General features: G+C 50.3%; 1 protein-coding gene across 1 annotated transcript; it reads right to left on the reverse strand.

Moving 5' to 3' along the window:
• Positions 1-24,663: 24,663 nt before the first annotated feature.
• CDRT4 (CMT1A duplicated region transcript 4) lies at positions 24,664-26,811 on the reverse strand. Its single transcript, XM_068975879.1, has 2 exons — positions 26,772-26,811; positions 24,664-25,118 (listed from the first exon to the last, which is right to left on the reverse strand). The coding sequence occupies exons 1-2, from the start codon at positions 26,809-26,811 to the stop codon at positions 24,664-24,666; spliced, it is 495 nt and encodes a 164-aa protein (XP_068831980.1).
• Between the last annotated feature and the right edge of the window lie 641 nt (positions 26,812-27,452).

The raw sequence follows: 27,452 nt of genomic DNA on the forward strand, positions 1-27,452 counted from the left end.
GGAAGTGATGACCGGCCAGTGGACTAGGGGTCGGCAGAGAGGACTGAGTAACACGTACAGACAGACCTGGGCTTCTTCTAGCCCTTCTCTCTGCTCATCTTAAATATTTATTTCAATATCTGCATGCATAAGCAAGAGCACAGAGGTAGTCACTCCCACCTCCAGCTCTTAAAAGACTGCCGGAGGAGTGTTTCTGGAAGAGGTGGTTAATGCCTCTGCTCCCGGCCCTGAAATCCATTTCTGAGAAGCAGTCCAGGTGTTCACGGGCTGGCCGCCAGTGGGGTTTCTCAGATACATCCCCTCTCCCGGGTGGGTTTTTGATGGGACTCGGGGAGGTCAGGTTTCCAAAGGAAGAACTGTCCTCGGGGAATTCAGCAGGCTTTGGCTAATGAATAAATAAAAGCTCCCGAGATGCCCCTGACATCCATTCACCAACACTGTGCTATTTAATCTTTGATCTGAGAGGTGAGATGGACCCTAACCTCCTGCAGGAACTGAGACAGGCTGGGCCGACCAGCACTGCTTCCCAGTTCGCCCACGTTATTTGGGTAGCAGAAAGTGTAAGTCGCTCAGTCACGTCCGACTCTTTCGCAACCCCAGGGACTATATCCTGCCAGGTTCCTCTGTCCATGAGATTTCCAGGCAACAATACTGGAGTGGGTAGCAGAGAAGTGGAAAAGAACTGTAGGAGGCTCAGATGTTAGCTAATTCAACTCCCCTATTTCACAAAAGAGGACATGGAGGCCCAGAGAAAGTATTTGCTCGAAGTCTTTTGTTTTGTGAGGGCCCATAGGTGATACATGAGTTTGAGCAAATTCCGGGAGTTGGTGGTGGACAGGGAGGCCTGGTGTGCTACAGTCCATGGGATCGCAGAGTCAGACACAACTGAGCAACTGAACTGAACTGATAGGTGATACTGGAACTCAGACATTATGATGTCATAACACCCAGCACCCACTGAAGAAAGAAGATGTGAGTCCCAGCTGTGCTTTTTAACTTTCAAGCAGCCCCATTTAAAAAGTGAAGTGGGCATCTAGATCAAAACGTGAATTATGCCAAGTTAAAAAAATGTTGAAGATATGAACCTAAACACAAGCTTTTTCTTTCTATGATTGAAGTCTGTACTGAGTTGTTGAGACTGTATAATAAGATTATATCCAAACACATTAGCAGAAGCAAACTATTACATACTACATATAGGATGGATAAACAATAAGGTCCTACGGTATAGCACAGGGACCTATGTTCAATATCCTAAGAAAAACCCTAATGGAAAAGAACACATACATGTATAACTGAATCAATTTGCTGTATGGCAGAAATTAACACAACATTGTTATCAACTGTACTTCAATTTAAAAAATTATACCCCTAAAAAATAAAAATAAACGTTTTAAAAAGTTAAATGGGGATTTCCCTGGTGGTCCAGTGGTTAAGACTCTGATCTTCCACTGAAGAGGGCACGGATCCAATCCTCAGTCAGAGAATTAAGATCCCACAGGCCACATGGCCAAAAAATATTTTAAATAAAAACTGAAATGAATCATAATATATTTCATTCATAATATATTTCATCCGGTCAATGCAGAATATACGGACTCCTTCCACCAGCTCAAAACATGCTCTGCACCTGCCGGGACCTGTGGGGGATGCGGGCGGGGAGTAGAGGGCCAGGCTCTGAATAGCAGTCTCTCCAAGGACACAGTAGACATGGAAGCCCACTAAGCCACAAATTCTGCAGAAAATCTGCACTTCTCTCAGGAGCCTAGAGCAGAGCGAGAAATGTCCCCATAATGGAAGCGTGGGCCGTCGTGGACATTGTCCCCGCCCCCCCGCCCCCCCCCCCATGGCACACAGAGGACTTTTTATCCAGCCACCCATCTCCAGGGCTCTTTTTGCTGACACAGGAGGCCCGTGGGCTGCTGGCATTCCAGCCATCTCCAGAGGTGGCTGCATGGGGGCGGCACTGCCAAGTCCTGGGAGGAATGCTCTGTCTGGCCCTGATGCTGGAGGCCCGCAGGTCAGCCCAGAGGACTAGTGCAGAATCCCCAGTCCCTCCAGTCCAGGCCACTGGACCAGCTTCCAGAGCTCCACTCCCTTCCTACAGCCTGGAGTCCATTTCAGGTCCTTTAAAAGCTGCTGCTGCTGGCCCTGCTTGTCCAAAGTGGTCCACGTGCATCTCAGGGCACGTGCTTCTTCCCTGACCCTCTAGACAGCTCTGATGTGGGAGCCACTGAACAGGGTTGAGGAGGCGGCTGCCGACCAAGGACTGGTTCCCAAGGTCACAGAACCCTGATATCAAGGCTGGTATATCCCCCATTCTCAGCCAGCCCAAGGTATGGCCCACCTGAGCGCCAAGGGAGGTGGAATTAGCCAGTTCCTTGGACAATAGGTTTTCGTAGGGGTGAGCTGTAAGGTTTGATTTAGGTCTGAACTGACCAATACATGTGGCCACTGAGCAACATGGCTCATCCAAGCCGAGATGCTGCTAAGTGCAAAACACACACAGGTGTCAAGAGCTTAGTGTGCAGAAATGGTGTGAAAGATCAAATTGAAAACATTTATGTTGCTGCCATGCTGAAATGAGCATATTTTCCATCTATTAGATTAAGTATAATGTGCATGCCTACTTGCTAAGTCATTTCAGTCTTGTCCAACTCTGTGAAACCGCATGGATTGTAGCCCACCAGGCTCCTCAGTCCATGGGATTGTCCAGGCAAGAATACTGGAAAGTGTTGCCATGCCTTCCTCCAGGGGATCTTCCTGACCCGAGGATCAAACCCATGTCTCTAAGTCCTCCTGCATTGGCAGGCGGGTTCTTTACCACTAGCGCCACCTGGTAAAAGTCACTAAATGTCTGACTCTTTGTGACCCCATGGACTGTAGCCTGCCAGGCTCCTCCATCCATGGAATTTACCAGGCAAGAACACCAGTGTGGATTGCCATTTCCTTCTCCAGGCGATCTTCCCAACCCAGGGATCGAACTCAGGTCTCCAGCATTGCAGGCAGACTCTTTACTGTCTGAGCCACTAGGGAAGCACCACCTGGGAACCACTCCCCCAAAAAAAATAAATGGTTAAGATAGTAAACTTCATGTACATGTTTTTTACCACAGTGTTTAAAAAGTTAAAAATCAGGGCCTTTTAGCCTAAAGATCAATGTCTTTCTTTCACTAGTCACCCTATTCAAGGAGGAAGAACCAACAAGCTGTTGGGCATGTGAGCAGGAACCAGGCGGCCAGCTTTGGGGTGATCAGCCTTCAAGAAAAGTAGAAGCAGGGCGTGCGCTCGGCAAATGGGCTGGGCATTGGGGCAGGTGGGGCTTGGTTCATGCCAGGCCTCACCTCAGGCACGTCCCATCCCCAGATGGATCTTGTGTGCCCCCTAAAGGTGGAACTCAACCTGTTATTACAGAGGTGGCTGCAATCAAAAATGTTCATAACTGTCGGGGGCAGGGAGCTGAACATCTAGGTGGAAATATGCATGCCTGGAGTTGGATGGGGCTGGGAAGGTGGGGGCTGAAACCTGAACTGGCAAATTAGATCTACTTTAACATGGTGGGGGGGGGGGGCGGTGGGATTGGCATTTGGGGGTGTAGTTCTTCATACCAGCTCATAAACATGCCAGGTTTGTCCTGTACAAACTAAGGGAGGAGCTTGACCTTTTGAGCCCAACTGTGCAGTTGAAGCAGCCATGCGCTTCCTGGGACAGGGCACATGTAATTCAACCTGCTGAGTCGGGCAGGGCAGGGCAGGGGGTCCCTGCACCCCAAAAAAAGGCCACCCAGTGCTGACTTCAGTGTCAATGAGGAGGAGGAAGGAGCTGCCGGGCTGGGAATATCTTTCTTATCCAATCATGAACGTGCACAGGTATCAAGGGTCCGTTTTTGGGAACGGGGGTCCCTGAAGGTGGATATTTCTTCCCTCTGAAATTCACCCAGGCTGCCCAGGGGCCCCTGGATGGCCTGGAATGTTTATTGAAGGTGACAGATATCTTAGTGTTGCTCCTTTTCAGCCACTGGGGCGTTAAGACCGTCTGCCTCCATCACAGCCAACAGTCACACACAGTGCCAGGCAGCAGCTTCGGTGGTCTTGCACCTGACCTTGGCAAAGGCAGGTGGACATATATGCATGATTCTGCTCCCCGAGCAGAAGATTCAACTGCTTATGAAAAACACTATTGTTTTCCCTCTTGGTTGTCTAAGTCATAGGAAATTTTTGTGTGGTGATGCAAAAATCCCAGAAAGTTTGGTTTTTAAAAGTTCCCTCAAATGTGGGTGGTTCCTCAAGTTTGCCCAGATTTATTAACTACCCTGCATCCATAAATCAAGCCTGAAGCTTTCACCCCAACACCCTCCAAGGGCCCCTGGGATCCTCATTAGTGAGTTTTGGCAGCTAGCTGTTGCATGCAGGACTTTTAAACTTGAAGTTAGAATGACTCTACAAGCCTAAATTAACAGTCAGCAGAGAATATCGTTTGAGCTCAGTTAAGGACAACCCTCCCAAAATTCAAAATCCCTCTTAGGCATCGTAATCAGTCCCAAATGAGTTAGCTGTTTTCCTTGAAAAACTTGTCTTTGTTGTTTTACTCAATCCATCACCTGTGTATAGTACTGTGGGAAGCCTACCCAACCCAATTCCTTCTCCTGCCCTCCCCACCCCCACCTCCTCCCCATCCAGAAGATGATTCCACTAAGATGTCCCCTCAATGGCCAAAGCAGCCAACAGTGCATTGACATCGAGAGATGGGGGCTGACAAGGAAGCCCTCAGTCAGTGCTGCCTCTGTAAAAACATCAATCCTCTTGTGCTCTGTTCAGTCATGTCCAACTCTCTGCAACCCCATGGACTATAGCCCAACAGGCTCCCCTGTTCTCCAGGAGGAGCAAACAGTTGGCCTGAAAACCCAAATTCCTAGGGCTTCCTTGGCGGTCCAGTGGTTAACACTCTGAGCCTCCAAAGCAAGGGACACAGGTTCAATCCCAGGTTGGGGAAATAAGAGCCCACATTCTGCACAGTGTGGCCAAGACAAAGCAAAATAAAATAGGCCTGGACTTCTCTGGTGGCCCAGTGGTTAAGAAGCTGCCTGCCAATGCAGAGGACACGGGTTCAGGGAAGATCCTTCTTGCCACAGAGCCGTTCAGCCCAGGAGCCACAACTACTGAGCCTGCGTGCTCTGCAGCCCGAGCTCCACAAGAGAAGCCACCGCAGTGAGAAGCCCGCACACTGTAACTAGAGGGTAGCCGCCACTCACAACTAAAGAAAGCCCACGTGCAGCAACAAAGACCTACCAAGGTCAAAATAAAATAATTTTTTAAAAATAAAAATACCCTATTTGTTCTCTCATAGGAAAAAAAAGCAATATAAAGTTTAAAATAACAATTTTTTAAACCAAATCCCTGGTGTGGATACGGGGGGAGGGGGTGATGTGGGGTACTGTAGCTCCTGACAATAGCAATTTACATTTGGGAAAGATTTTAAATCATATGTTAGAGGATCGTAATTGTAGGGCTTCTTAGAACTGGTGGTTTGCCTACTGAGCTCCCAGCATGTGCTCAGCCTCCTGCAGGAAAGGGGGTGAGCCCAACCAGCTCCAGAGCCCCTCCCTCCCCCTCGGTCCCAGCCTTCTCCCTGCCTCCAAGCAGAACACCCAGCTTTCACCTGCTTGATTTCACCCCAACAACATTTCATGGGAAGAAAGGTCTCTATGATTACAAAGAGTAGATAAAATAAATATTCTATGTATAATATCAATATATATTATTTATAATATACTATATTATATATAATGGTATATAATTAGTATAATATTATATGTAGTATGGGGGCTTCTCAGTTGGTACCAGTCTTAAAGAATCTGCCTGCCAGTGCAGGAGCCACAGGAGACAGGGGTTTGATCCCTGGGTCGGAAAGATCCCCTGGTGGAGGAAATGGCAACCCGCTCCAATATTCTTGCCTGAAAAACCCCATGGACAGAGGAGACTGGTGGGCTACTGTCCATTGGGCTGCAGAGAGTCAGACATGACTGAGCCACTGACCACCACCACATATATAACATAGGATAATACTATAACCCTGGAGGAGGAAATGGCAACCCGCTCCAGTATTCTTGCCTGAAAAATTCCATGGCCAGAGGAGCCTGGTAGGTTACAATCCATGGGGTCACAAAGAGAGTCAGACATGACTGAGCAACTGAGCACACATATAATAAATTATATATATATATGCATTATATAGTATTACACTGTAATATATTATATATAGCATAATATACTAATTACATATATACTTATAAATATGTATATATGCCACTGATTTAGCTGATTTCGACATGCATATAAAATTACTCAAAATACAAATATCCAACAAAAAGTTTCTATGGTAAAATACAGGGAACTACATTCAATATCCTGTGATAAACCATCATGGAAAAGAATATATGTGTGCATAACTGAGTCACTTCACCGTGCAGCAGAAGTTAACACAACATTGTCAATCAACTATACATCAGTAAATGTTTTTTTAATTTTTTAAATATAAATATTCCTCTTGCCTATGATGCCTTTTCTGAATCACATGGATTCGACACGTGTGTCTACAATTCATTCCTAATGAGAAAGAGCACTTCAGGCCAACAGGAAACTAACTCTGGAGGAGATCTGTCCCTAGGGAAGACGCTCAGACGTCAAAAACGAGGACTGTTTGGATGGAGATGATCTCTGGCAGGAATGCCCTTGGCGGGTCTTGTGTGTCCCGAATTAACGCTTCAAAGTCAAGCCAGCCAAGAGGACCGGCTCTTCCTCCCCAAAGAGGCCATGAGCACCGAGATGTTGTGCAGATGTGGCTGCCTCTGTGGAAGGCCCTCCTGGGAAAGGAAAGGCTGAGCTCGCCAGGTGGCTGCAGGGCCCGGCCTCGGAGGTGTGCTGTGCAAGAAGCAGGCCCTGGGCCGTCGTCCTGACTTAAGGTCCTCGCGGGTGGGCGTGGGGTGCAGCAAGCAGAGTGGCTCCAGGACAGACATGGGTGCTGCCTGCACTGTGGGCTCAGTCACTCGGTCTCATCCGACTCTTCACGAGCCCACAGACAGAGGAACCTGGCGGGCTACCATCCATGGGATTTCCCAGGCAGAATTCTGGAGTGGGTTGCCATTTCCTCCTTCAGGGGATCTTCCCAAGCCAGGGATCAAATCCGTGTGCCCTGCCTTGGCAATCAGATTCCTTTACCACTGAGCCACCTGGGAAGCCTATACTGGACCCGTTCTCATTCTGTCCCCAGTCCTTAGTGGGGCTTTCTCTCTGGGAAGCATCAAGCTCCATGCTGAGGGGACTGAGGTGGGGAGGAGGGTCCTTGTTGTAAGGTTGGGGGAGGGGCCCTTCGTACAGGTGATGGAATGTCCTGTGTGAGATGTCTCTGCTCCAGGGCCCCGGGGTGAGGCAGGGCCTGACAGGAAACCTAGCGAGGCTTTCTGAGCTCCGGGCAACCATGCCAGCACTCTCATTACAGGACTGTCTTTATGGACTTGGGGTCTACAAATATCTCCAGTCACAGTGAATGCACTTCCTCAGAGAGATAGAATTTCAGCCTTAGGAACAACCCCCATCTCCATGAACCCACACACTGGTCTGAGGCAGGAAGCCCCTCCAGGACACCCTCCACAGATTGGCATTTTTGATTGCCCTCAGGACGGGGTGCTCACTCCCACCTGTCAGGGGCTGGACTAGCTGGCATCCACTCAGAGGCACCTACTCTATAGAGCCAGGGTCCATTCTGGGGTGTGCAAGGAGGAATGCTGTTCCCTGGGTGTCTGGCTTGCTTGAGTATGCCCAGGGCCCCAAGCTCAGGGATGACAGGCCTTGGGTTATATCCCAAGTGGGGCGGCCAGCTGCCCACAGTCCCTCTGGAGGCTCACAGCTCCTTCTCCAGGCATGGCATGTGCCTCTCAAGGCAGTCGGCCTGGCCAGAGGTCGGGGGCACAGTACCTGATGCCCCCCACCTGTACCCTTGCTCAGCCATGGGGCCTCCGGTGGCCTAAGCCTTCAGGGCTCCACCCAGCCTGGTGGCCAGCTCAGTTCAGCTCACAGTGTCCTGGGCTCCACTCGGATGTGCTGCCTTCCTGGCTTTCAAGAGTTCTTTTGTTTTTTAATGGGGATATAGTTGATTTACTCTGTTGTGTTAATTTAAAATATACAACAAAGTGAATCAGTTATACATACACATATATCCACTCTTTTTTAGATTCTTTCCCCACGTAGGTCATTACAGAGTGTTGGATAGGTTTCCCTGCGATATACAGTAGGTTCTATTATCTATGTTTGCATGCTCAGTTGCTCAGTTGGGTCCAACTCTGAGCCACCCTATGGACTGTAGCCCACCAGGCTCCTCTGTCCATGGAATTCTCCAGGCAAGAATATTGGAGTGGGTTGTCATTTCCTTCTCCAGGGAGTGGTATGTATATGTCAAGCTCAATCTTAGCTTTGGAGGGTTTTTTTTTAAAGCAAGAGAGTGGGGTTTGTTCGGGTTTTGTTTTTTTTTTTTTTTCCATTTATTTTATTTGGCTGCATCGGGTCTTCATTGCTATGCAGCATGTGGGATCTCAGTTCCCCTACAGGAGATTGAACCTGCATCCCCTGCATTGGAAGGCAGATTCTTAACCACTGGACCACCAGGGAAATCCCTGGAGGGTCCTAACTCCCTGCCTTTTGTTTCTGCCATGGCTCAGGGGTCTCTGCACTATTTCAAGCGCATCAAGTTCCCTGTGAGCACGGGGGCTGTCTCTCTTTGTAAACTCTTATCAGCCACGTGGCTGCCAGTTTCAGTCCCAAGTCCCCCACCTCAGAGATTCTTCTAGCCCTGTCTGTCACCACCCGCTACTAACCTCACCCTTTCTCAGCATCTTCGGCACCTTCAAGCTCCACCTGCCCAGCCAGGGTCTGTCTCATCGTATCCTGCCTCCAGTTTCTCTCTGACTCCTCCTCCCGGTGAGCTCCTAACAGAAGAATTTCGTGTCTTCTTTTAATCCCCTTTGAAGCACGTAATAGGCTTTTAAGAATGTTTGTTGAATGAAGACATGAATACAATTTGAGCCCTGCCCTTGAAGAACCTCATAATCTGGAGGTGGGGAGGGGAAATGATAACAAAGGACTGCAAAGCAGCAGGAGGCGGGGCAGCGATCACCCCAGGTGCTGGGCGAAAGTTTGCTTGCTTGATAAGATGTGCACACCGTCTGTCTCGTTCTTCCCTTGAGTCATTGCATCCAAACCTCCAGTCAGCTTTATTCCTTACAACACACACTTGGGTTTGTGCTAAAATAAGGAGACCTGTTATCATGAAAATCGTGGTGATTGCACCTGGGCGATGATTCACAGTCTTCAGAACTTTCTGTGAACAGAGAGTCTGCATGGAGCAGTGATGGGCTGGGTGCTTCTGGAGCTCCTTCTAGATCCAATTCCCTTACTTTACAGAAAAGAACAGACATTCCAAGTGGCTTTCCTAAGTTCCTGCAGGGACGTGGGCTCCCAGGCAGCATGTTTGCTTTCAAGGACCTGTTCAGAAAACATGTGCCAGGGCACCGTGACACCCACTTACCTGTCCCTGACGTCACACCTGTACCTGGAGGTTCCCCAAACCATTTGCCCATGAGCACAGACCCCTCAAAGGTGTTCTCCTGCCCCTGAGGCTGAAGACCACAGGAGTAAAATTCTTTCCTGATTGAAATTTATCATCACTACGATAAAGATGTTGCCAGCGCTTAAGCCAATTAGGCCAGTCCCCTCTTTCAGTGTATTGGTTTTCTCCAGGGGATCTTCCCGACCCAGGGTTCGAACCCAGGTCTCCTGCATTACAGGCAGATTCTTTACCATCTGAGCCAGGAAAGAAGCCCATATTGATTTTAGTAGGGGTCAATTCTAGGTTGATTTCTAGGTCATAGGAGTATAATCTTAGTAAGTAGTCATGGTGCTGAAGCAGGCTGTTTAGGAAAAAAAAAAAAAACTGATTTGTAGTATCTGCTGATTTCTGTGGTGTGAACACTCCCACCCTGGTCCATTTCAAGCGGCCAACATAATGTCGCAGAGTCGGCAAGGGGCCAGCTGTTCTTGGCATTGGAAGTATTCATACAGTTAGCTCTTATGAGCCCCTACGAGTGGCTGTTCCAGCCACATTTACTGAGATTTTTCTAGGAGCTAGGCATTTCTTTAGGTTCGCTGAATTCTAGCATTTAAACTGCGATTTATCTATGACAATAGGAACAATTAAGAGTACTTACCTCTCTGGTTTTGTAAAATCTGAAGTCATACAAGGTGACTAAGCCCTGCCTGGCTCATGGGAAGCTCTCAGTAAACAAAAACAACCATAACTGTCCTTATTACTCCATAACTCATTTCATTTACTCTTTTCAGTAGCTGAGGGCAGCCAATATCTGTCTGTCAGGCATGGGGAAGATGATGCCACAATTCCCCTTGTGACAGATCTCCTTGAGGATAAACTGTGACAGCATCAGCTGGGCTGAGCTAAGGGATGCCCAGAGAGCTGGTAAAATGTTATTTCTGAGTGTCAGTGGCCAGGGTGTCTCTGGAGGAGATTAGCCTTTGAATCCATGGATGGAGTAAAGATCACCCCCACCTGTGCAGGTGGGCCTCATCCAACCTGCTGAGGGCCTGAATAGAATAAGAAGACAGAGAAAGGCAAATTCTCTGTGTCTCCGCTGGAGCTGAAACACTCCTCTTCCCCTGCCCTCTAGCACTGATGCTCCTGGTTCTTGGACTTTGGGATGCAGACCAGCTCTTACACCATTGGTGCCCGAATTCCCAGATCTTTAACTCGGACTCAGTTACACCACTCAGAAAGTGAAGAGGAACTAAAGAGCCTCTTAACAAGGGTGAAAGAGGAGAGTGAAAAAGCTGGCTTCAATCACAACATTCAAAAAACTAAGATCATGGCATCCAGTCCCATCACTTCATGGCAAATAAAGAGGGGGAAAGTAGAAGCATTGACAGGAGACAGTGAAGGACAGGAAAGCCTGGTGTGCTGCAGTCCACAAAGAGTCAGACCGGACTGAGCAATTAAATAACAACAGTTAGAGCACAGCCTTTCCTGATTCTTCAGCTTGCAGAGGGCAAACCATGCGCCTTCTTGGCCTCCATCACTGCATGAGCCAAGGCCTATAACAAGTCACTCTGGAGCTGTCAAACAGCATGAAATTTTCTTAAGGGTAATCAGTTTTAGATGGCAGGTTTACAATTTTTCCACAACTTGTACTATTTATATTAAAATGTTTTGTAATTACTTCTTTACATATTATGTTCACACTTTCTTCTTAAAAAAATTTAAAAATTGTTTTGTACAAAGGTAACTCTAAAACCAAAAAACCAAAAGTCTCTAGCACCTGTTGATTGAGCTGAACACTCACAGAAGTACAGGGGGTAGGGCTTTACTGGGCACTGGGCTAGAGGCAGGGGCCCTTCCCTCACTTGACCTGTACTCAAAGCTTATTAAAAAGCAGAGACATCATTTTGCTGACAAAGGTCCATATAGTCAAAGCTATGGTTTTTCCAGTAGTTATGTACAGATGTGAGAGTTGGATTATAAAGAATGCTGAGCGCTGAAGAATTGATGCTTTTGAACTGTGGTGTTGGAGAAGACTCTTGAGAATCCTTTGGACTGAAAGGAGATCCAACCAGTCAGTCCTAAAGGAAATCAGTCCTGAATATTTATTGGAAGGACTGATGCTGAAGCTGAAGCTTCAATACTTTGGACACCTGATATGAAGAGCTGACTCATTAGATAAGACCCTGATGCTGGGAAAGATTGAAGGCAGGAGGAGAAGGGAACAATACAGGATGAGATGGTTGGATGGCATCACCGACTTGATGGACATGAGATTGAGCAAACTCCAAGAGATGGTGAAGCCTGGCGTGCTGCAGTCCATGGGGTTGCAAAGAGTCGGACACAACTGAGTGAATGAACAACAACGCAGCTCCTTCACTCCCCCTCCCCGTCATCCTCATCCGCCCTTCTCCATCTCAGACACACACCAGCGTGGTCCTCGAGAACTGGATGAGCCCAGTTGTACATGTTGCTCATCGGTTGGGTATGAGGATCCGCTAGTGGGCTCATCTCTGAGTGTCAAGCTCTGGACTCTTCCTGAGTTTTGAGTGATTCTGCAGGACAGATGCTGGTGGAGAAAGGGCATGCTGGGAGGGGAGGTCTGAGTGGTCTTGTAGCTGCAACTCTGGAGCCGAGCTCTGCCCCCCAGGGCCCGGCACACTGTCTCCTGGGGCGGGCTATGGCACCCTGGCCAAGCTGCCCAGGGTGGGCATGCACAATGGAAGCCTGTTCCTGAGGAACCAGGAATAGTCTAAGAGAAAGAAGCCGAGAAGGAAAAATGTCTTCGTATCTGTTTTGCTTCCCACGCCTCACCCACTGCGAACATTAACTTCATACCAAGCTCCCACTGCTGGGGACCAGGGACGGGAGCTGTCAGAGTGGGGGCGGCAGCTCTGCACCGCTTCTAGGTCCGCGGCGGCCCCGAGGCCTCAGCCCCGTGCTCTGTGCTTTCAGTGTCCTTAAATATTTGTCAGCATCATCTGCGTCAGTCCTTTTCCAAGAGTGAAGAAGGATGAATTTCCTTCTGAACTGCATTTCCCTTCTATTTTGGTATCACTTTCCGGAGTGGAAAGGGTAGGCCTTCAGACCACTACGTGAGTTGGCAAATTCAAGTTCTGATGTTCCCATCTCACCTGCTGGAGGTGAGCCAGCCCCAGCACACCTTCAGCGCCTCAAACGGCAGGCAGGTATCACTGCTTGGAGGTGAGGGAATTCAGGCACCCCGCCGTCACCTTGTTATGGAGTTCAGCCTTTCAGCAGGAACAAGAGGATTGTCAGTTACAAGGGTCAAGGAGTCTGCCTTGGAGCCTGCCTTCTAGTCACCAGTCTCACTACCTAAGACAAAAGAGGGCAATTGTACTACCTGAAAATCACTTCCATTCTCACCAAGAGGCTCAGTGGTCATCAGGAAAAAAATTTCAGAAAGGTTCTCTGGGCTTACTCTTATCAGACAATAAAAGAGATGTTAAAGCTGCCATAATGGAAGCAATCTGACTCTGGCAAACAGACAGGCAGATCAATGAACTGAAATAGAAAGTCCCCAAAGAGACTGGAAAACGTAGAATAATTTAAGGTATAAGAAAGGCAAGTTTCCAGTCATTGAGGGAAAGATCGATTGTTCAATAAATGTTGTTGGGGAAACTGGCTCACCAGAGAGGGAAAGTTCAACTAAATCCTCCTTCCTGCCTTTATACTAAAATTAATTAATTACAATTTAAACTAAAATTAATTAAAAACAGAAAAACCATAAAAGTACTAGAAAAGGACATGAGGTAATTTTTTCATATCTGATTAGGAGAGGAAAAAGCTTTTATAATTAAGACAAGTTTTTTTTGGTCTGAATTAGACAAATATTGATGAGGCTGACTGTATAAATCTTTTAAAGTTTATGCATTTCAAAAGTACTAAAATGGAATCAAAATACAAAGGAAAGGTTGGGAAATATTGGAAAGACGGGTTATGAGCAAAGGACTGAAGAGCCTAATACAAAAAGAGGACTTGAAAGCCACAAGTGAAAGGCCAAGTCAGTTTTTTTAAATCAGTAAAATATATTTTTAAAATGGTTCACAGAGAGAGTGTGTTAGAAACGGTGAATAAACAAATGCAAAGAAAGAAAAGGCACATTAAAATCTGTAAAATTTTTGCTAATTAGGTCAAAAGTGAAAGTGTTAGTCACTCAGCTGTGTCCTCCTCTTTGCAATCCCATCGACTGCAGCCCTCCACGCTCCTCTGCCCACGGAATTCTCCAGGCAAGAATTTTGGACTAGCCATTCCCTTCTCCAGAGGATCCTCCCGACCCAGGGATCTAACCTTGGTCTCTGCATTGCAGGTGGACCCTTCACTATCTGAACCATCAGGGAAGCCTTTCAGTAAAGACCAAAAATTTATTAACACATGTGCCGATTAGGAAGTGGGGAAACAGGGCTTCTCACAACTGTAGGGGGAGTGTGAATAGGTGTGACCTTTTCTGAGGTCAATTTGGTAATAGTTTCTGTCCAGATAAGAATGAACCAGGGCAGCTGCACTCCGGGAATTCACCTTGCTGATGTGCCCCTCGTGTGAGCAGAGACACAGCAACTCTGCGTCCAGGAACCAGCAAAGGTCCACTATGTCCGGGTAAAGAGCTATATTCATGGTGGACACACACAACATTACATTCTGCAGCTGCTTAAAAGGATGCAGTGATTCTATGTGCCCAGAGAAACCACCTCCAAGATGGCTAAGTGGGAAAAGCACCCAGCAGGACACTGTGTATCATACAACATGTGGGGGTGGGGGGAGTGTGCGCATTCAGCAAAGCTTTGCCAAGCAGCTACCTGATATGGAAACTGTTCCAAGAGCCGGGGACCCAGCGGTAAACACAACACAGACCCTCTGCTCTCCTGAGCATGTATCCTCCTGGGAGAATGACAAGCAGTAAGTAGGTGGTGGGGGTGGCCACCAGGAGGAAAGTGATGGAGAAAAAAATGAAGAGATATGAGGGATGCAAGGCTGGAGCTTTACCAAGAAGAGGGTGTTTGAGCCAAGACTCCTTCGATGCCAGAGAGAAAGGGTGAGGATGGGGCGAGAGCATTTCAGCCAGGAGGGCGCAGAGAAGGAAGCCTGATGGTCCATGCAGGCTAGAGCTGCCAGTTGGAAGGAGAACGTGGAGAAGAGGCACAGAAAGGAGGCCAGAAGAGCTTGCTGGTTGTACAAAGGATTCTGGTCTCTTACTGAGAGGAGATGTGACGTGACCTGACTTCAGGGTTTAAGAGCGCACAGAGAAAATCCCCCAAGGAATGCACATCCACCCGTTAATGGTGGTCACCTCCAGGCAGAGGAACGGCAGGGGGCAGGCAGGGAAGTGGGGGCAGAGAATGATTTCTCATCATATTCTGTGGATGTCTTTTTTGTTTCTTGACTGCAAACATGCACGCCTTGCTTTTTTTTCACATTTCAAAGAGCCCTTGTGCCCTGAGTGAAACACAAAATAAAGAACTTCCCCCGCAGAGGGACTCCTTTATTCCTGGGTGGCTGGATAAGCCAGGGGTTGCCTGCATGATGTCTTAGCTTGGGTTCCCCAAAAGCAGACTCTGAGATGAGGACTGGAGAACAAGGAGCCTACTGGGGGGTGTAAACCCGGGAGACACGGGCAGGGGAGTGGAGAAGTGGGCAGAGGAAGAACACAGGCTGAGGCACAGGGTGTCCTTGAGCAGATGGCCACTCAAATACTCGTCTGTCACCAGCCTGGACCTCCTCACTTACACGTCCGAACTGGGGAGTGGGGGAGGGGTAGGAAGCTGGGCTATTTGTCTTCTCCCTCCTGTTGGCCATACGGAGGGCATTTCCCGGGACCTTAACTCCTTGTCCCCTCCAGGGCATTGAGAGAAAGCTCCAGGTGGAGAGTTATTGGTGCCTGGAGTGCAGGCAGGGGAAGGGATGTGAATGTTGCCTTTAAAAAGTCCTGGCAGTGGTTTGCCCCATGGGTATTTTCACCCTGTCTTTTGTAAAGTATGCTGGTCTTTAACTCATTCTACATGAAGATGAAATCAGTAAAGGAGAACCAGGTGGGCTTGGAAATGTTTCAAAAAACTCTCCTGGAGCACAAGAAACTAGGACCACCTTGGAAGGAGGGTTTGCACGCAAACACGACTTGCCTGGGGTGCTCTGCTGGGAAAATAAGTTTCAACAAAATCTCTGGTGAAAACTATATTTGGTGATTTTCTTAAGAAAAGGAATTGCAGATAGTGGTCCACCCACCCCCTCCACAAGGAAATTCCAGCTGCGTGCTCAGGGCTATCTGGAGAGGCCCCCTTCCCTTATCCATGGCAGACGTCAGCAGTGGATCAGGAAGACCAGGATGGACTGCTTTCAAATCCTCCACGAAATCACTGGGCCCCTCTGACCTTCTGTCTCCTTATCTTCAGAATGATTGGGGGAGATTAACGGAGCCACTCTTACACGCCCTCCCTCATTCTGTGGTCCTAGAGCAGCTGAGTTTTGCTACAGCCCGTGAACTGAATCAGAAAATGCCAACAAGAGTGGAGCTCAGAAGGCTCCAAGCAGAGCCAGCTTGTTGAACAGGGCACAGCTTCCCAGGTTGAGGACACAGCATCACATGGATGACTTGAGAGGAGATAGCTCTCACTTGAGAACAAAATTCATGTATGTATAAGACTTTTTATTCCTCAGAGGCGGGCCTCATATCCCCCTTTTCCTCGCCTCTCAATATTTAAGGTGGTAGGTGAGCTCATGTTCATGGTAGCGGGTCAGGGAGCCAGGAATCCAAACAGAGTTTAGCCTCTCATAGATCTCGCTATTTCCCTGCCTAAAACCCTGCTGTAGCTGTTGGTCATTCTTAGGGGGGAAATGGTCTTTCGTTTTGGGTCCTGAGGTGACCCACTCTCACCCCCTCACTTCCCAACCTCTGCTTGGATCCCTCACCTCACCCCACCCACTCATACTGGGGCTTCTCAGAACGCATTCCTCAGTCCTCCTTCAAACATTTGGCATGGCGTTATCAGCTATAATCAGCATCCTGTACATTACGTCTCATCAACCTCATAACTGGAAGTTTTACCCCTGGACTAACATCTACTCCCCCCCCACCCCCAGCCCCCAGGGAACCACCACTCTACTCTCCCCGTTTCTGAGTTCAGCATTCTTAGATTCTACCAATGGCACCCCACTCCAGTACTCTTGCCTGGAAAATCCCATGGACGGAGCAGCCTGGTAGGCTGTAGTTCATGGGGTCGCGAAGAGTTGGGCAGCACTGAGCGACTTGACTTTCACTTTTTACTTTCATGCATTGGAGAAGGAAATGGCAACCCACTCCAGTGTTCTTGCCTGGGGAATCCCAGGGACGGGTAGCCTGGTGGGCTGCCGTCTATGGGGTTGCACAGAGGTGGACACGACTGAAGCGACTTAGCAGCAAGGGCTTCCTTGATGGCTCAGGTGGTAAAGAATCTGCCTGCAATGAAGGAGACCTGAGTTCGATCTCTGGGTTGGATAGATCTCCTGGAGAAGGGAATGGCAACCCATTCCAGTATTTTGCCTGGAGAAGTCCATGAAGAAAGGAGTCTGGTGGGCTCTAGTCCATGGGGTCCCAAAAGAGTCAGACATGACTGAGTGACTAAGCATTCACACACTCTACAGTATGTCTTCCTCTCTCTAATTTATCAATAGGCCTTCCAGTGTTCTTGCCTCGAGAATCCCAGGGACGGGGGAGCCTGGTGGGCTGCCGTCTATGGGGTCGCACAGAGTTGGACACAACTGAAGTGACTTAGCTTAGCTTTAATGAGACTGTGTCTTTGCTGGTTTCGTAATTTTTCAATAAATAAGGGCTGCACTTTCATAAGTTTGTTCAGAGGTGACGTGGCCTGATGGAGGTGGTGAAGGTGGTGGTGATGGAGATGGTGGTGGTGGTGGTGATGAAGATGATGATGATGACGGTGATGGTGGTGGTGGTGATGGTCACGGTCATGGTGGAAATGGTGGTGGTGGTGCAGTAGTGTGTGTTCTGCCAGGAGCTCCCCACTCTGGCACAACAGAAGGCAAAGTTTGCCTGAATTCTGCCAGCAGGACCCTAAAGAGGACTAGACGAAAGCCCCCTGCTAACCATTCTGAGCTCTTAATTGCAATGTGTTCTGTTGAACATTGGGACTGCCTTCTCCAGTTCAGAACTACTAAACCTCCTCTTAGAAATGGGGCGCTTGGTACCCCAGCAGCAATTCTGTGATCAAGAGGGAAGCTATTGATGCAGGAAGGGAAGATGAAGGATTCAGGGGGAACTGGTTCCGGAATCTGAGTTAATAGAGATGCCCTGAGATCCGTGTTGGAGGTGGAGCTGGTCGTCACCAGGGAACACCACTCAGAATTAGACTGTGGGCCTCCCAAAGTACACACTTCCAGTAGAATTGTAATTTATTCTGTTGAGTGTCTGCCACCCAGAGGCCTTCAGGGCAGATTTACTGTTGTGTGTCAACCTAGGGGAGCCATGCCCTGGGAGACCATAGGGGGACCCAGTGGAGAAGAGGGAGAGCAGCGGCCTGGGACTTCGGAGCAATGGCTCTGGAGTGAGAGAACGGCCAGGGTGACCTCAAGTGGCGCACAGTGCTCCGAGCTTCCCAGGGTGCACCTGAGCACGTCTCACCTCCTCAGGATAGAGTCTCAGACCCAGGATCTGAGCATAAAGGGGCCTGCTTCTCCAAATTTTGTGCAGCCCAGGCCATCTCAGTCACTTCTACCGTAGGGAGAGTGAGTCACAACAAGCATCATTTCATTTTACAATGACAAAAAATAAAATGAAAATCAGATGGAAAGGAAGGAGGAAAAGGGAGGGAGAGAGGCAAGCAGAGGGGGAGGGCTCTGCAGGTATGACCAGGATGACGATGAGGTGGAGCCGGAGACCACGCCTCGCCCCTTGGTTAAAGGACATCCCTCACCCTGGTCTACAGAGGGGTCCCCCAAAACCCAGAAAGGCAGGTAGAAACCATGGAAAGCCAGACCTGGTCTCTTTGTTTTGAGACATGGGAAAGTTCAGGTGAGGCTCATATGTCTAGGGGCCCAGATGCTAAGGGCTTGGACCTGACCACCACCCGGTGGGGAAAGTACAGACACTGGAGGGGCCCCCCCACATCTGAAGCTGCCTCGCCCAGCCCCAGCCCTCCAGCCAGGAAGGCTAGAGGTAAGAATCCTAGGGCTAGCAGCCTGCAGATGTGGGTGCTGCCTCTGTTCTGCTACGAGGGGCCGGGCCGGGAGAGAGGCGCCACACCCCGAAGCTCGCTCCCGAGCCCGGGGACAGCTCCATGGTGCTACAGAAACAAACACGGCAGCCGGGTAAGCGTAAACTGAAGGCAGCTTGGCAAAGTTCAAAAAACTCACCAGGCCGCCAAACTTCAGTTTGGCCAAAAATTCGACATGACCTCACCCCTTTTCATAAGCAGCTGTCCTGATACTAATCCTGCCTCTTCCCTAAGCCCTTTGTCATGAGCCTGGGGAGAACACACCAGGTGCTTCAAGCAAGAGCGCTCCACAAACCCCAAGCTTCTCTGTAACATGCAAGGGTGACGGACCAGGGTCTGCACCGCCAGACGGAAGACCGAGTGTCTGCCGCGCTCACGCTGGGCCCCCTTGGGGTCCCTGGCACAAGCCAGTACCCAGCACATATTTGTAGGGTGCCCATTGGATGGCTGCCGACGTCGGAAAGGGAGATGGTGTTAGGTCTGTGAATTTACATCCCTTCTGATAAAGGATGGAGAAAACACATTCACTTGGAGTTCCATCAGACGGGCATGGGCTGGTCGTTCTAAGAGGACAGAGTAACTAGATGCTGAATTTTGAGAGACTGTGCCTGCTGCTCCTCCATGTCCTTCAGGGAAGGGCACATCCAGGGTACCACCCGGGCCCTTTATTCGAATCACACCATCAGGACCAGAAGGAGCTTTCCACCAAAGCTGCCTGCCCCTTGCCTCAAACCTTTCACACAACCCTGGCCAAGTGGTTTCTCCAGCCTCTGGACACTACAAAAGATACATCACAGTTCATTCTGTTCCAGGTGTTGGGAACTGCTGTTGTAAATTATTTGTAATTGAGTTGCAGTCACGTGCCAGGCCATGGGCCGTGTTCTGGGAAGATGACCATGAGCACGGCTGACCTTGTCCGGCTCTCTTGACACTTTCAGAGCCTCCTTCCCAATTCAGCTGGTCCAGCGGCAGGTGAGTTGGTCCTGAGGAATGGGCCATGAAGGACCGGCTTCTGGTAAAGCCACTCACAGGGAGGAGTGGATGCCTTCCAAAAGGATGCCCGGCACTGACCCTGAGGGTCAAAGCCACAGGCCAAGCTCACCTGGCCCTCATGAGGACACATCAGCAGGACTGCCAGTGATGAAAACAAGGAGGAAGAGAAGGAATGGGGGGGAGGGGACCCGGGTACAAGGAAGGTAGCCAGGACTTGGACCTGAGGGCTTGGGTCCAGTCCCAGAAGGGCTCCCTTCTAGCCAGGACAACAGACAGAAGCCCCCAGGCAGTGAATGAACCTGGACAAGCAGGAACACACAGAAGTGGGCACAGAGGGCCTGGTGCACTCAGGGCCCACAGGGCAATTGTTCTTCCAGTGGTCACTTTCCCTGGGACCAGTTCGTCTCTCTGCAACACCCCTCCCGACTGGCAGACCCACAGAAACCGTTCTGACTTGTCTGAAATGCAGAAGCTTCCTGCCTGCCTTGTCTGCCAAAAATGACGGAGGTTACCGGGTGGCTGGAGACTAGACCTGAAGGGGAAGTGGGTTACCTGGAACCTTGCTGGGCCCTCACAACTAGGAGCTTCCTAGAAAGGCCTTGGGTGGGGAGGGAATTCTTTGCCCTGGAACAGACAGCCTGGGAGAAGAGATGGGGCTCTCGGCACCGAGTCCAAGGTCATCTCCACATCACTGTTTATCCTGCCTGTCCCATGTGGAAACTGGATCGTGGTCGGGATCAAGGCACAGAATATGGGAGAAGTGGTGAGCTCCACCTAAAACTGGGATGTTCCCGCATCCCCTGCCTGCCCCCCATGCCCATCCCAATGCCCCAGAGGGAGCCCCTTGCATGTGCCCAGCCATGCCTCACTGGTTTAGGGCAGCACAGTGTGAGTTCCAAGTACCTAATCAGATGGCACTAGTGGTAAAGAACATGCCTGCCAATGCAGGAGATGTAAGAGACACGGGTTCCCCTCCCTGGGTCGGAAGATCCCCTGGAGGAGGGCATAGCAACCCACTCCAGTATTCTTGCCTGAAGAATCCCATGGACAGAGGAGCCTGGCAGGCCATAGTCCATGGGGTCACGAAGAGTCGGACTGAAGCAACTTAGAACGAAGGCAGGTGGCTGAGGCTTTGCATCCCTGGTGAGAGTTGGGGCTGGGGAAGGGGGTAGTGAGCAAGGAAGAGGGAAGATTTCCTGATTATCTGAGCTTCAGCCGAGGCTCAGCAACACTGGATCCTGGTAAATCCCAGGCCCTTGTTTACTGCCCCTCCAGCTCCCATTCGGTCTCATCACTGATAAGGTGCGGGTTTTGCACACACGCCCATCACTCCAGAAGGGTGGGGATTCCAAGAAGCTTCTAGGAGTGACTGACTCAGACAGAGCTGAAGAGAGCCACAGGGGCAGGACAGGCACACGGGCGCACCCACATCCCACAAAGCACTTTACAGTCTTTCCTACCACCTCTGTGGACATGCAGAGTGAGGCTGCAGGGCTGGCGTTCCTGCCGCTGGCTTTCCGTCTCCAGGGACGTGGGGCTGGCCCTTGGTTGGGATTCCTGGACTGTGTCCCCAGGGCCCCCATCAAAGCCCAGGGGTCCAAACCCCTACCTCAGGGGGCCCATTATTTTATCTCTGTCCTGAAAAAAAGGACTAAGGGAACTGTGAGGCTTTTGTGCCTCCCATACAAGGCCCTCAGGCCCCCTAATGGACCAGAAGGATTTGTAATCACACGCGCTGTCAGTTAAGTCCACGGCTCCACTAAGCGCCTGGCCTCCCTTTCCAATTGGAGGATCCCTGGGCCACCCCCAAACATCTGGCTGGCACACCCCAGCTCCAGGAATTGCCAGATCGTCTGTCCTTACAGCCCACCTTCCCCACCCCCACCCCTCCCAACCCCTGAATGGCAAGGACCACAGGCTCAGCTGAAGGTAAACGTCAACTGTCTAAACACCAACTGTGAAATCTGCAAACAGACAAAAACCATATCGTGCACGGGAGCCAGAGAATTTGCTCAAAAACAGCTACTCTACGTGTCAGAGGCAGAGGGGTCCTTAGTTACTGAGCAGCACAGCAGGGCTAACAAAAGATACACTCTGGTGTTTCACACACCAGCCAGAGTGGGGAGACGAAACAGCTCCCCTGACAAACAGAACTTTCTAGATGCTGTGGAGGTAAAGAGGCGGCGGCTACGGGCTGTGGACTCCCAAGGACTCCACATGTGCTGTGAGTCCAGCACACCCAAAGGAACCTGAGCTCCCCCAGGCCCTCCACTCAGAAGGCGGCTGAGGTTGCACTCGGAAGAATCCACATTCCTCTCCAAGCCCCACCCGCTGGGCCGACTCCAGGCAGCTGGAAGGCTGCTTGCAGGCCCTGGGAGCACCGGGAAGTCTCCCAGCTTCATGAACAAAGCCAGTCCAGTCCCGCCGAGCATCTCCTGGGCTCTACAGACCCACAGCTTCGTGTCCACGCCCAGGGCGGGGACCTGCATGTGGGTGCCTTGTGACATCAAGAAGTCTCTCCCCCACTTTTTGTCATTACTTCAGGGCCTCCCAGGATTTTAGCAAGAGTCCTCCATGAGTTTAGCACAAGTTCAGCTCCAGGGCCCCCACCTCTAGTCAGGCATCTGGGCCTGGAGACAAATTTAAGCAACAGCTGCTTCGATACCTCAGGGTCACCCTCCTTCCTCCAGTGACGGAGGCTTCATCACTGGTCCAGCTACTCCGTCCATCAGCTGCCTCTCCAGGAGAACCCCTTCCAGGCAGCCCCCTCGGTCCTCAAGCCAACATGGCAAGTCCTTGAAGTGGCTGGACCTATGAACCCAGTTTGGCCTTGAACAGACTCCTCCCTTTCAAAGCAATTAAGAGTTTTTCTTTCTTAAAACAGCCCCAGAAGCCACCGTGTCTGGACTGCAGCCACAGACACAAGCCATTCTCATCACAGTGTAAGGTACTGGTGTGCTTAGCTCCTGCTTATATGTTATAACAGACTGAGAATTAATCTAAGCAATGTTATCTATAAAACAACCATTCATTTAGAGAGTATATATTTGTAAAAACTGTGAAACACCTAGAAATTTAAAAAGCAACAGCCACCAAAAACAAAACAAAACACTATGTAACAACTTTACCTTCAAAGGAATGGAAAGAAATCAGCCCAAACCCCTGCAAACACTGACACAATGAAAATCTATAATCCATCACTTCCCAAGTATACTCTAGCTATAAACTCCCATAAAGGGATAGAGAAAAGAAAATTTTTTGTTAGGAATTCATCATTCTCTTCCAAGTCTGTAAATGTTCCGTGGACCCAAAAAACAGTCATTCAGATTCACTGTAAATCATATTATTTTTGTAAGAATTCATTCTGGCCAAGAGCTGCGGACCCAGGAATGGATGTGGAGCTCCTAACTTGTGCAACTCTCTACACAGCTCACGGCAGCCAGAGTGCAGCCAAGTGTTTCTGCAGGGCTCCTGGGTGGAGAGGGCACATTCTCAGGGCAGCTTCCACATTTTCCAACAACTAACTCATTGCATCTTCTGTGTCTCTGTGAGAAGCTGGGTGAGTATTAACCGTTTCACTAACACAAGCACAGACACTTGGGTGAGGCAAAGAAGAGAGATGCGATCAGTGAAGCCACGCTCAGTGCAGGAGCCCCAGAGCCGAGACTGGGTGGTCTGCCTGTCACATTGGGTCCCCTCTGTGACTAAACACATAGTGTGTCTGCCTCCAGACTGAGGACAGCATCGTTTGCTCTGAGGCCAGCTGGGAATAGCCCAAGCATGGGTGGACCGATTTCAGCTGTCTGACAAAGCACAGCTGGGGTCCAGCCGGAGCTGTCTCCCCGCCAGCTCTGCTCCACAAGCCTCAGAGAAGCCCAGGGGACAGAATCCCCCATCTCTCAGCAGCGGACACTTGGACCCCCATAGCCACTTTGTAAGCACCCCCCCCCCAAGGAAGAAACCTCCCAATACAGGTTCAGGAACCAAATGGGACAGCAAGGTGGGATCTCTTGGAACCCACTGGGCAGGGACTCAAGCTTAATTCCCTGGCTCTAAGTCCATCCTTTCACACTCTGCTTTGAGACGCAGGATTTGGGTTGCTGCAAACCACATTTCTATTTCCCTCCCAGTTAGGCTCTGCCTATCAGGAGAGCCAGAGGGAGCGTCAAGACTGGAGGAGGAAGAAGGGACTTGCTCCAGATTTGGTTCCTGCTGGCTTCCTGTCCTCAGCAGTACTCATTCACTTGGGCGGTGTCAACTCCTTCCAGAAACATCTGAGCCCCTCTTGGGTTTCCCCAACAACTCTTGGAACCAAGTATGTGCGTCCATGAGCCAAGAGGCAGGGGTGCCACCCCACAGGGCTGTCCTCCGAGCTCAGGACACCAGCGTCTGCTGAGAAGCATTCGTTAGCCCACCTCAGGAATCAGAGATCAGCCCACCTGCCCATCACCAAGCGTCTAGCTTAATATATTTGCATCTTCCCTGGGTGCATGCCCCAGGCTGCTTCCTGCAGGTGCCTCTCCATCCACGCCCTCTGAACCCTCTTCCTGCCTTTTCAGTGGCCTGCTCTCTGGTGTGGTTTCTGTCTGCTGCCTGGACCAGAACTGATTCGTCCTCAGCTGGGTCCTAAGCATCTACACCAGGAACTGGAGCCTGGCATTCCCAGGCCCACTTAATTGCACTGCCAGAGGGAGCGCACCCGCCCACCCATGGCCCCCATCCCTTGGGGTTGATCTCAGCCAACCTCTGCACCAGCAGGGGCGAGTTCCAACGCAAGGGCCGCCACACAATGTGTGGCAAACGGCACTTAATTGCCATACAAGCTCGGGGGTCAGCTGCGGGGACTCTGGCTAGAGGCAAAACATTTCTGACGGCCGCCCAGCCGTGTAAGGGAGCGTCCTCATGGTGGGCGCCCGGGCAAAGATGATCTTGTTGTAGCTGGTGGTGGGACTCGCCTTGGAGTCTGAGTGCAAGTGGAGGGGCTCTGGGACCCCCGGGGGCCCCATGGCCGACATGGTGAGGGGGCCCCACACAGACAGCATGGTCTCGGACCTCAGGTCCTTGAAGGTGGCAGTGCCTGAGGACTTGGAAGACTTCCTCCTCTTCAGCTGGATGAGGCTGGCTGGCTTGCTCTGCTTGCCCCCCCGCCGACTCTCCTCCACCGTTTGCAGGCACTCCAGCTCTCTGGCCTTGCTCTTCTCTATGAGTCTCTTCACCATCGGGGAGGTGTATGTGACATAGGCCGGCCACGGGTCGTGTTTGTCAAGCAGATTCACTGGGAGCCCGATGTTCTCAGTGAGTTCTACTGGCAAAGAGAAACACAGGCAATTTAGAGGCACTCGCGGCAATGGTTCCATTCTTTAGGGGTCAGAGGAATCAGAGTCTGGATTTCTCCCCATCAGGTGTGATAGCCCTTCCACCCCCTGTATTCAGTGGGAATAAAATGGTGGGCTTGAACTCAAATCTAACAGGCTCACACATCCATAAACTTCTCACTCTAGCTGCTGGTCAGAAGTTTTGGGTGTCTGAGGTGGGGGGAGCTTTACTGGAAAATCTGTAAAGTTGGGAGACAGAATGACACTCCACAGAGTATATTAATTAAGGAAAACAATTGTCAAGAGTGGGACCTTGGAGTCCAACAGGCTTGGTTTCAAATCTTTGCATACATCAAATTGTTTAACCTATAAACCTGTGTCATTTCACCAGTAAAAATGGCTACCATAAGGCTATAGGAAGGATGAAATAAAGTAATATAAGTCAAGGACTTGTAACAGTGTGGCTCAGGGGTTGAAAGCATGGGCTTTGCACTTGGACTATCTGAGTTCAAATTCATTCTCCACCCTCTCCACCCCATCTTCTTATCTGTGAATCTCGAGCAAGTCTCTGACCCTCCTTAACTTCAGCTGCTTTGTGTGTAAAGCAGTGATTAGAAAAAGACCAACCCCAAAGAGCTTTCTTGTGGATTGAAGGAAGCAATATATGTAAAGATTTTATTTAGCACAGTACCTGGCACAGAGTAATCAGTGAGCAGCAACTATGAACATCTTGGCTGAGTCTCACTGCCTTTTTCATTTAATCCTTGTTACACCTGATAATGGATGTCATCCCCCTTTAAGAGAGGACAAGCCCAAGGCTGTCCATCCTGCTCAGCTAGCACATGGTGGGTTTGAACTCAAGTCTCACAGGCTCACACATACATAAGCTTTTCACTTTAGCTGCTGGCCAGAAGTTTTGGGTGTCTGGGGTGGGGGAAGCTTTACTGGAAAATCCACCCATTAGTTTGCCAAGCAGCCCATCCCTCTGTGAATACCAAGTCCTTCCAGGTCAGATCTTCTTTCTTTCCTTTGCAGCTTCACTTGGTCCAGAAGAAAGGCCTCCAAATTTCCCTCCCGCAGCTTCTCCTCCTCTATTTCCTCAGGTGTTGCCTACTTGCCCTAATTTTATAGTCCTTTGGTCATTTTGATATGAGTTGGAGAGGCAGGGGACTTAAAAGGTTCAGCCTGAATTCAGTGAAAAGCACTAGAACTCAAGAGAAGAGGCAGATTCTAAAGTGATTCCCAGGCCCCCTTGTGGGGAAATGAGAGCTCCTCGGAGATAGGGCCATGAGGAAGAGCATTGTGGAAGGTTCCAGGTCCCAGCAAGGGTGTCACTGTGCCTGGGGGGAGATAGGATACGTGACGTCACCTCGCTCTAGAAGGAGAGCATCCAAGCTTCCGGGCACAGATGTGACCACCCGTCCTTGCCTGCCGAAAGCAGACGCAAAACTCTGGGGTCCTGCGGGTTAGGGCATCCACTGTACAGGACAGAGATGAAACTACCCAGAGACCTGCCCCTCTGTCTCTCCAAGCCACCAGATCCTCGCGCCAGTGTGACAAGAGCAGCCACCTCAGCATCTCCCCCACCCCCGCCACGCCCCAACCTCGGCCAACCCCACCCACTGTGAAGACCTGAGCTTTACCTTCTTCCATCTTCATCTTTCTTGCATCGAGCATCTCCATGTTTACCGAATTCTTCACAGCAAAGGCCTACATACCTTTGGAGAAAAACATCTGTAAGCCTGGACTCCCACAGAGAGTCCTGGAAGAAAGCGGCGGGCAGCCTCCCTGGGAGCCTGAGCTCAAGGGCCTCTGTCGGCTCAGAGACAAGGAGGAGCCTCTGGGAGCCGGAGAGACAGGCTGAGCCCAGGGCATGTGGGGAGGGCAGGCCAGGTCCAGGCCTCCACCTTCTGACTGCCGGCTTTTGAGGACCCAGTGCGAGGCTGGCTTGGGGGCTACATCAAGGCTGGACTAGGGAAAAGGTGAAGAAAGAAACGCCCCCACTTCAAAACTACGTCTTCTTCTCCACCAGAGCCCAAGTGAGCACGTTACTGCCATTGGGCAGAATACGTCTCCCTGGCAGCACCCTTGGCCTGCTATCAGGGGAAGGGGCAGCAGAAATGGGCAGCTGCCTGGAGTCAACCTCAGGCCGGCAGGCAGAGGCTGCAATAAGGCTGCCTTCCTGCCCAACATGACCAATGGTAACTGCAGTCTAGGGACTCTCGAACCTCTCAAGGGTCCATCCACCTGGAGGGTTGTTAAAACATCCCTGGGCCCAGGTCCAGAGCCACAACTCAAATCTTCAGCAAGGAAGTTTGGTGAGC

The sequence above is a fragment of the Capricornis sumatraensis genome, chromosome 8 (assembly GCF_032405125.1).
Source record: "Capricornis sumatraensis isolate serow.1 chromosome 8, serow.2, whole genome shotgun sequence".
NCBI lineage: Eukaryota > Metazoa > Chordata > Mammalia > Artiodactyla > Bovidae > Capricornis > Capricornis sumatraensis.

What these genes read in the sequence shown, in the direction of transcription:
- CDRT4 (XM_068975879.1), bottom strand. Translation starts at nt 26,811, where the DNA reads ATGGAGATGCTCGATGCAAGAAAGATGAAGATGGAAGAAG. An exon ending in AAAGATGAAGATGGAAGAAG is followed by an intron (nt 25,119 to 26,771) that starts GTAAAGCTCAGG and finishes TCTCTTTGCCAG; the next exon opens with TAGAACTCACTGAGAACATC.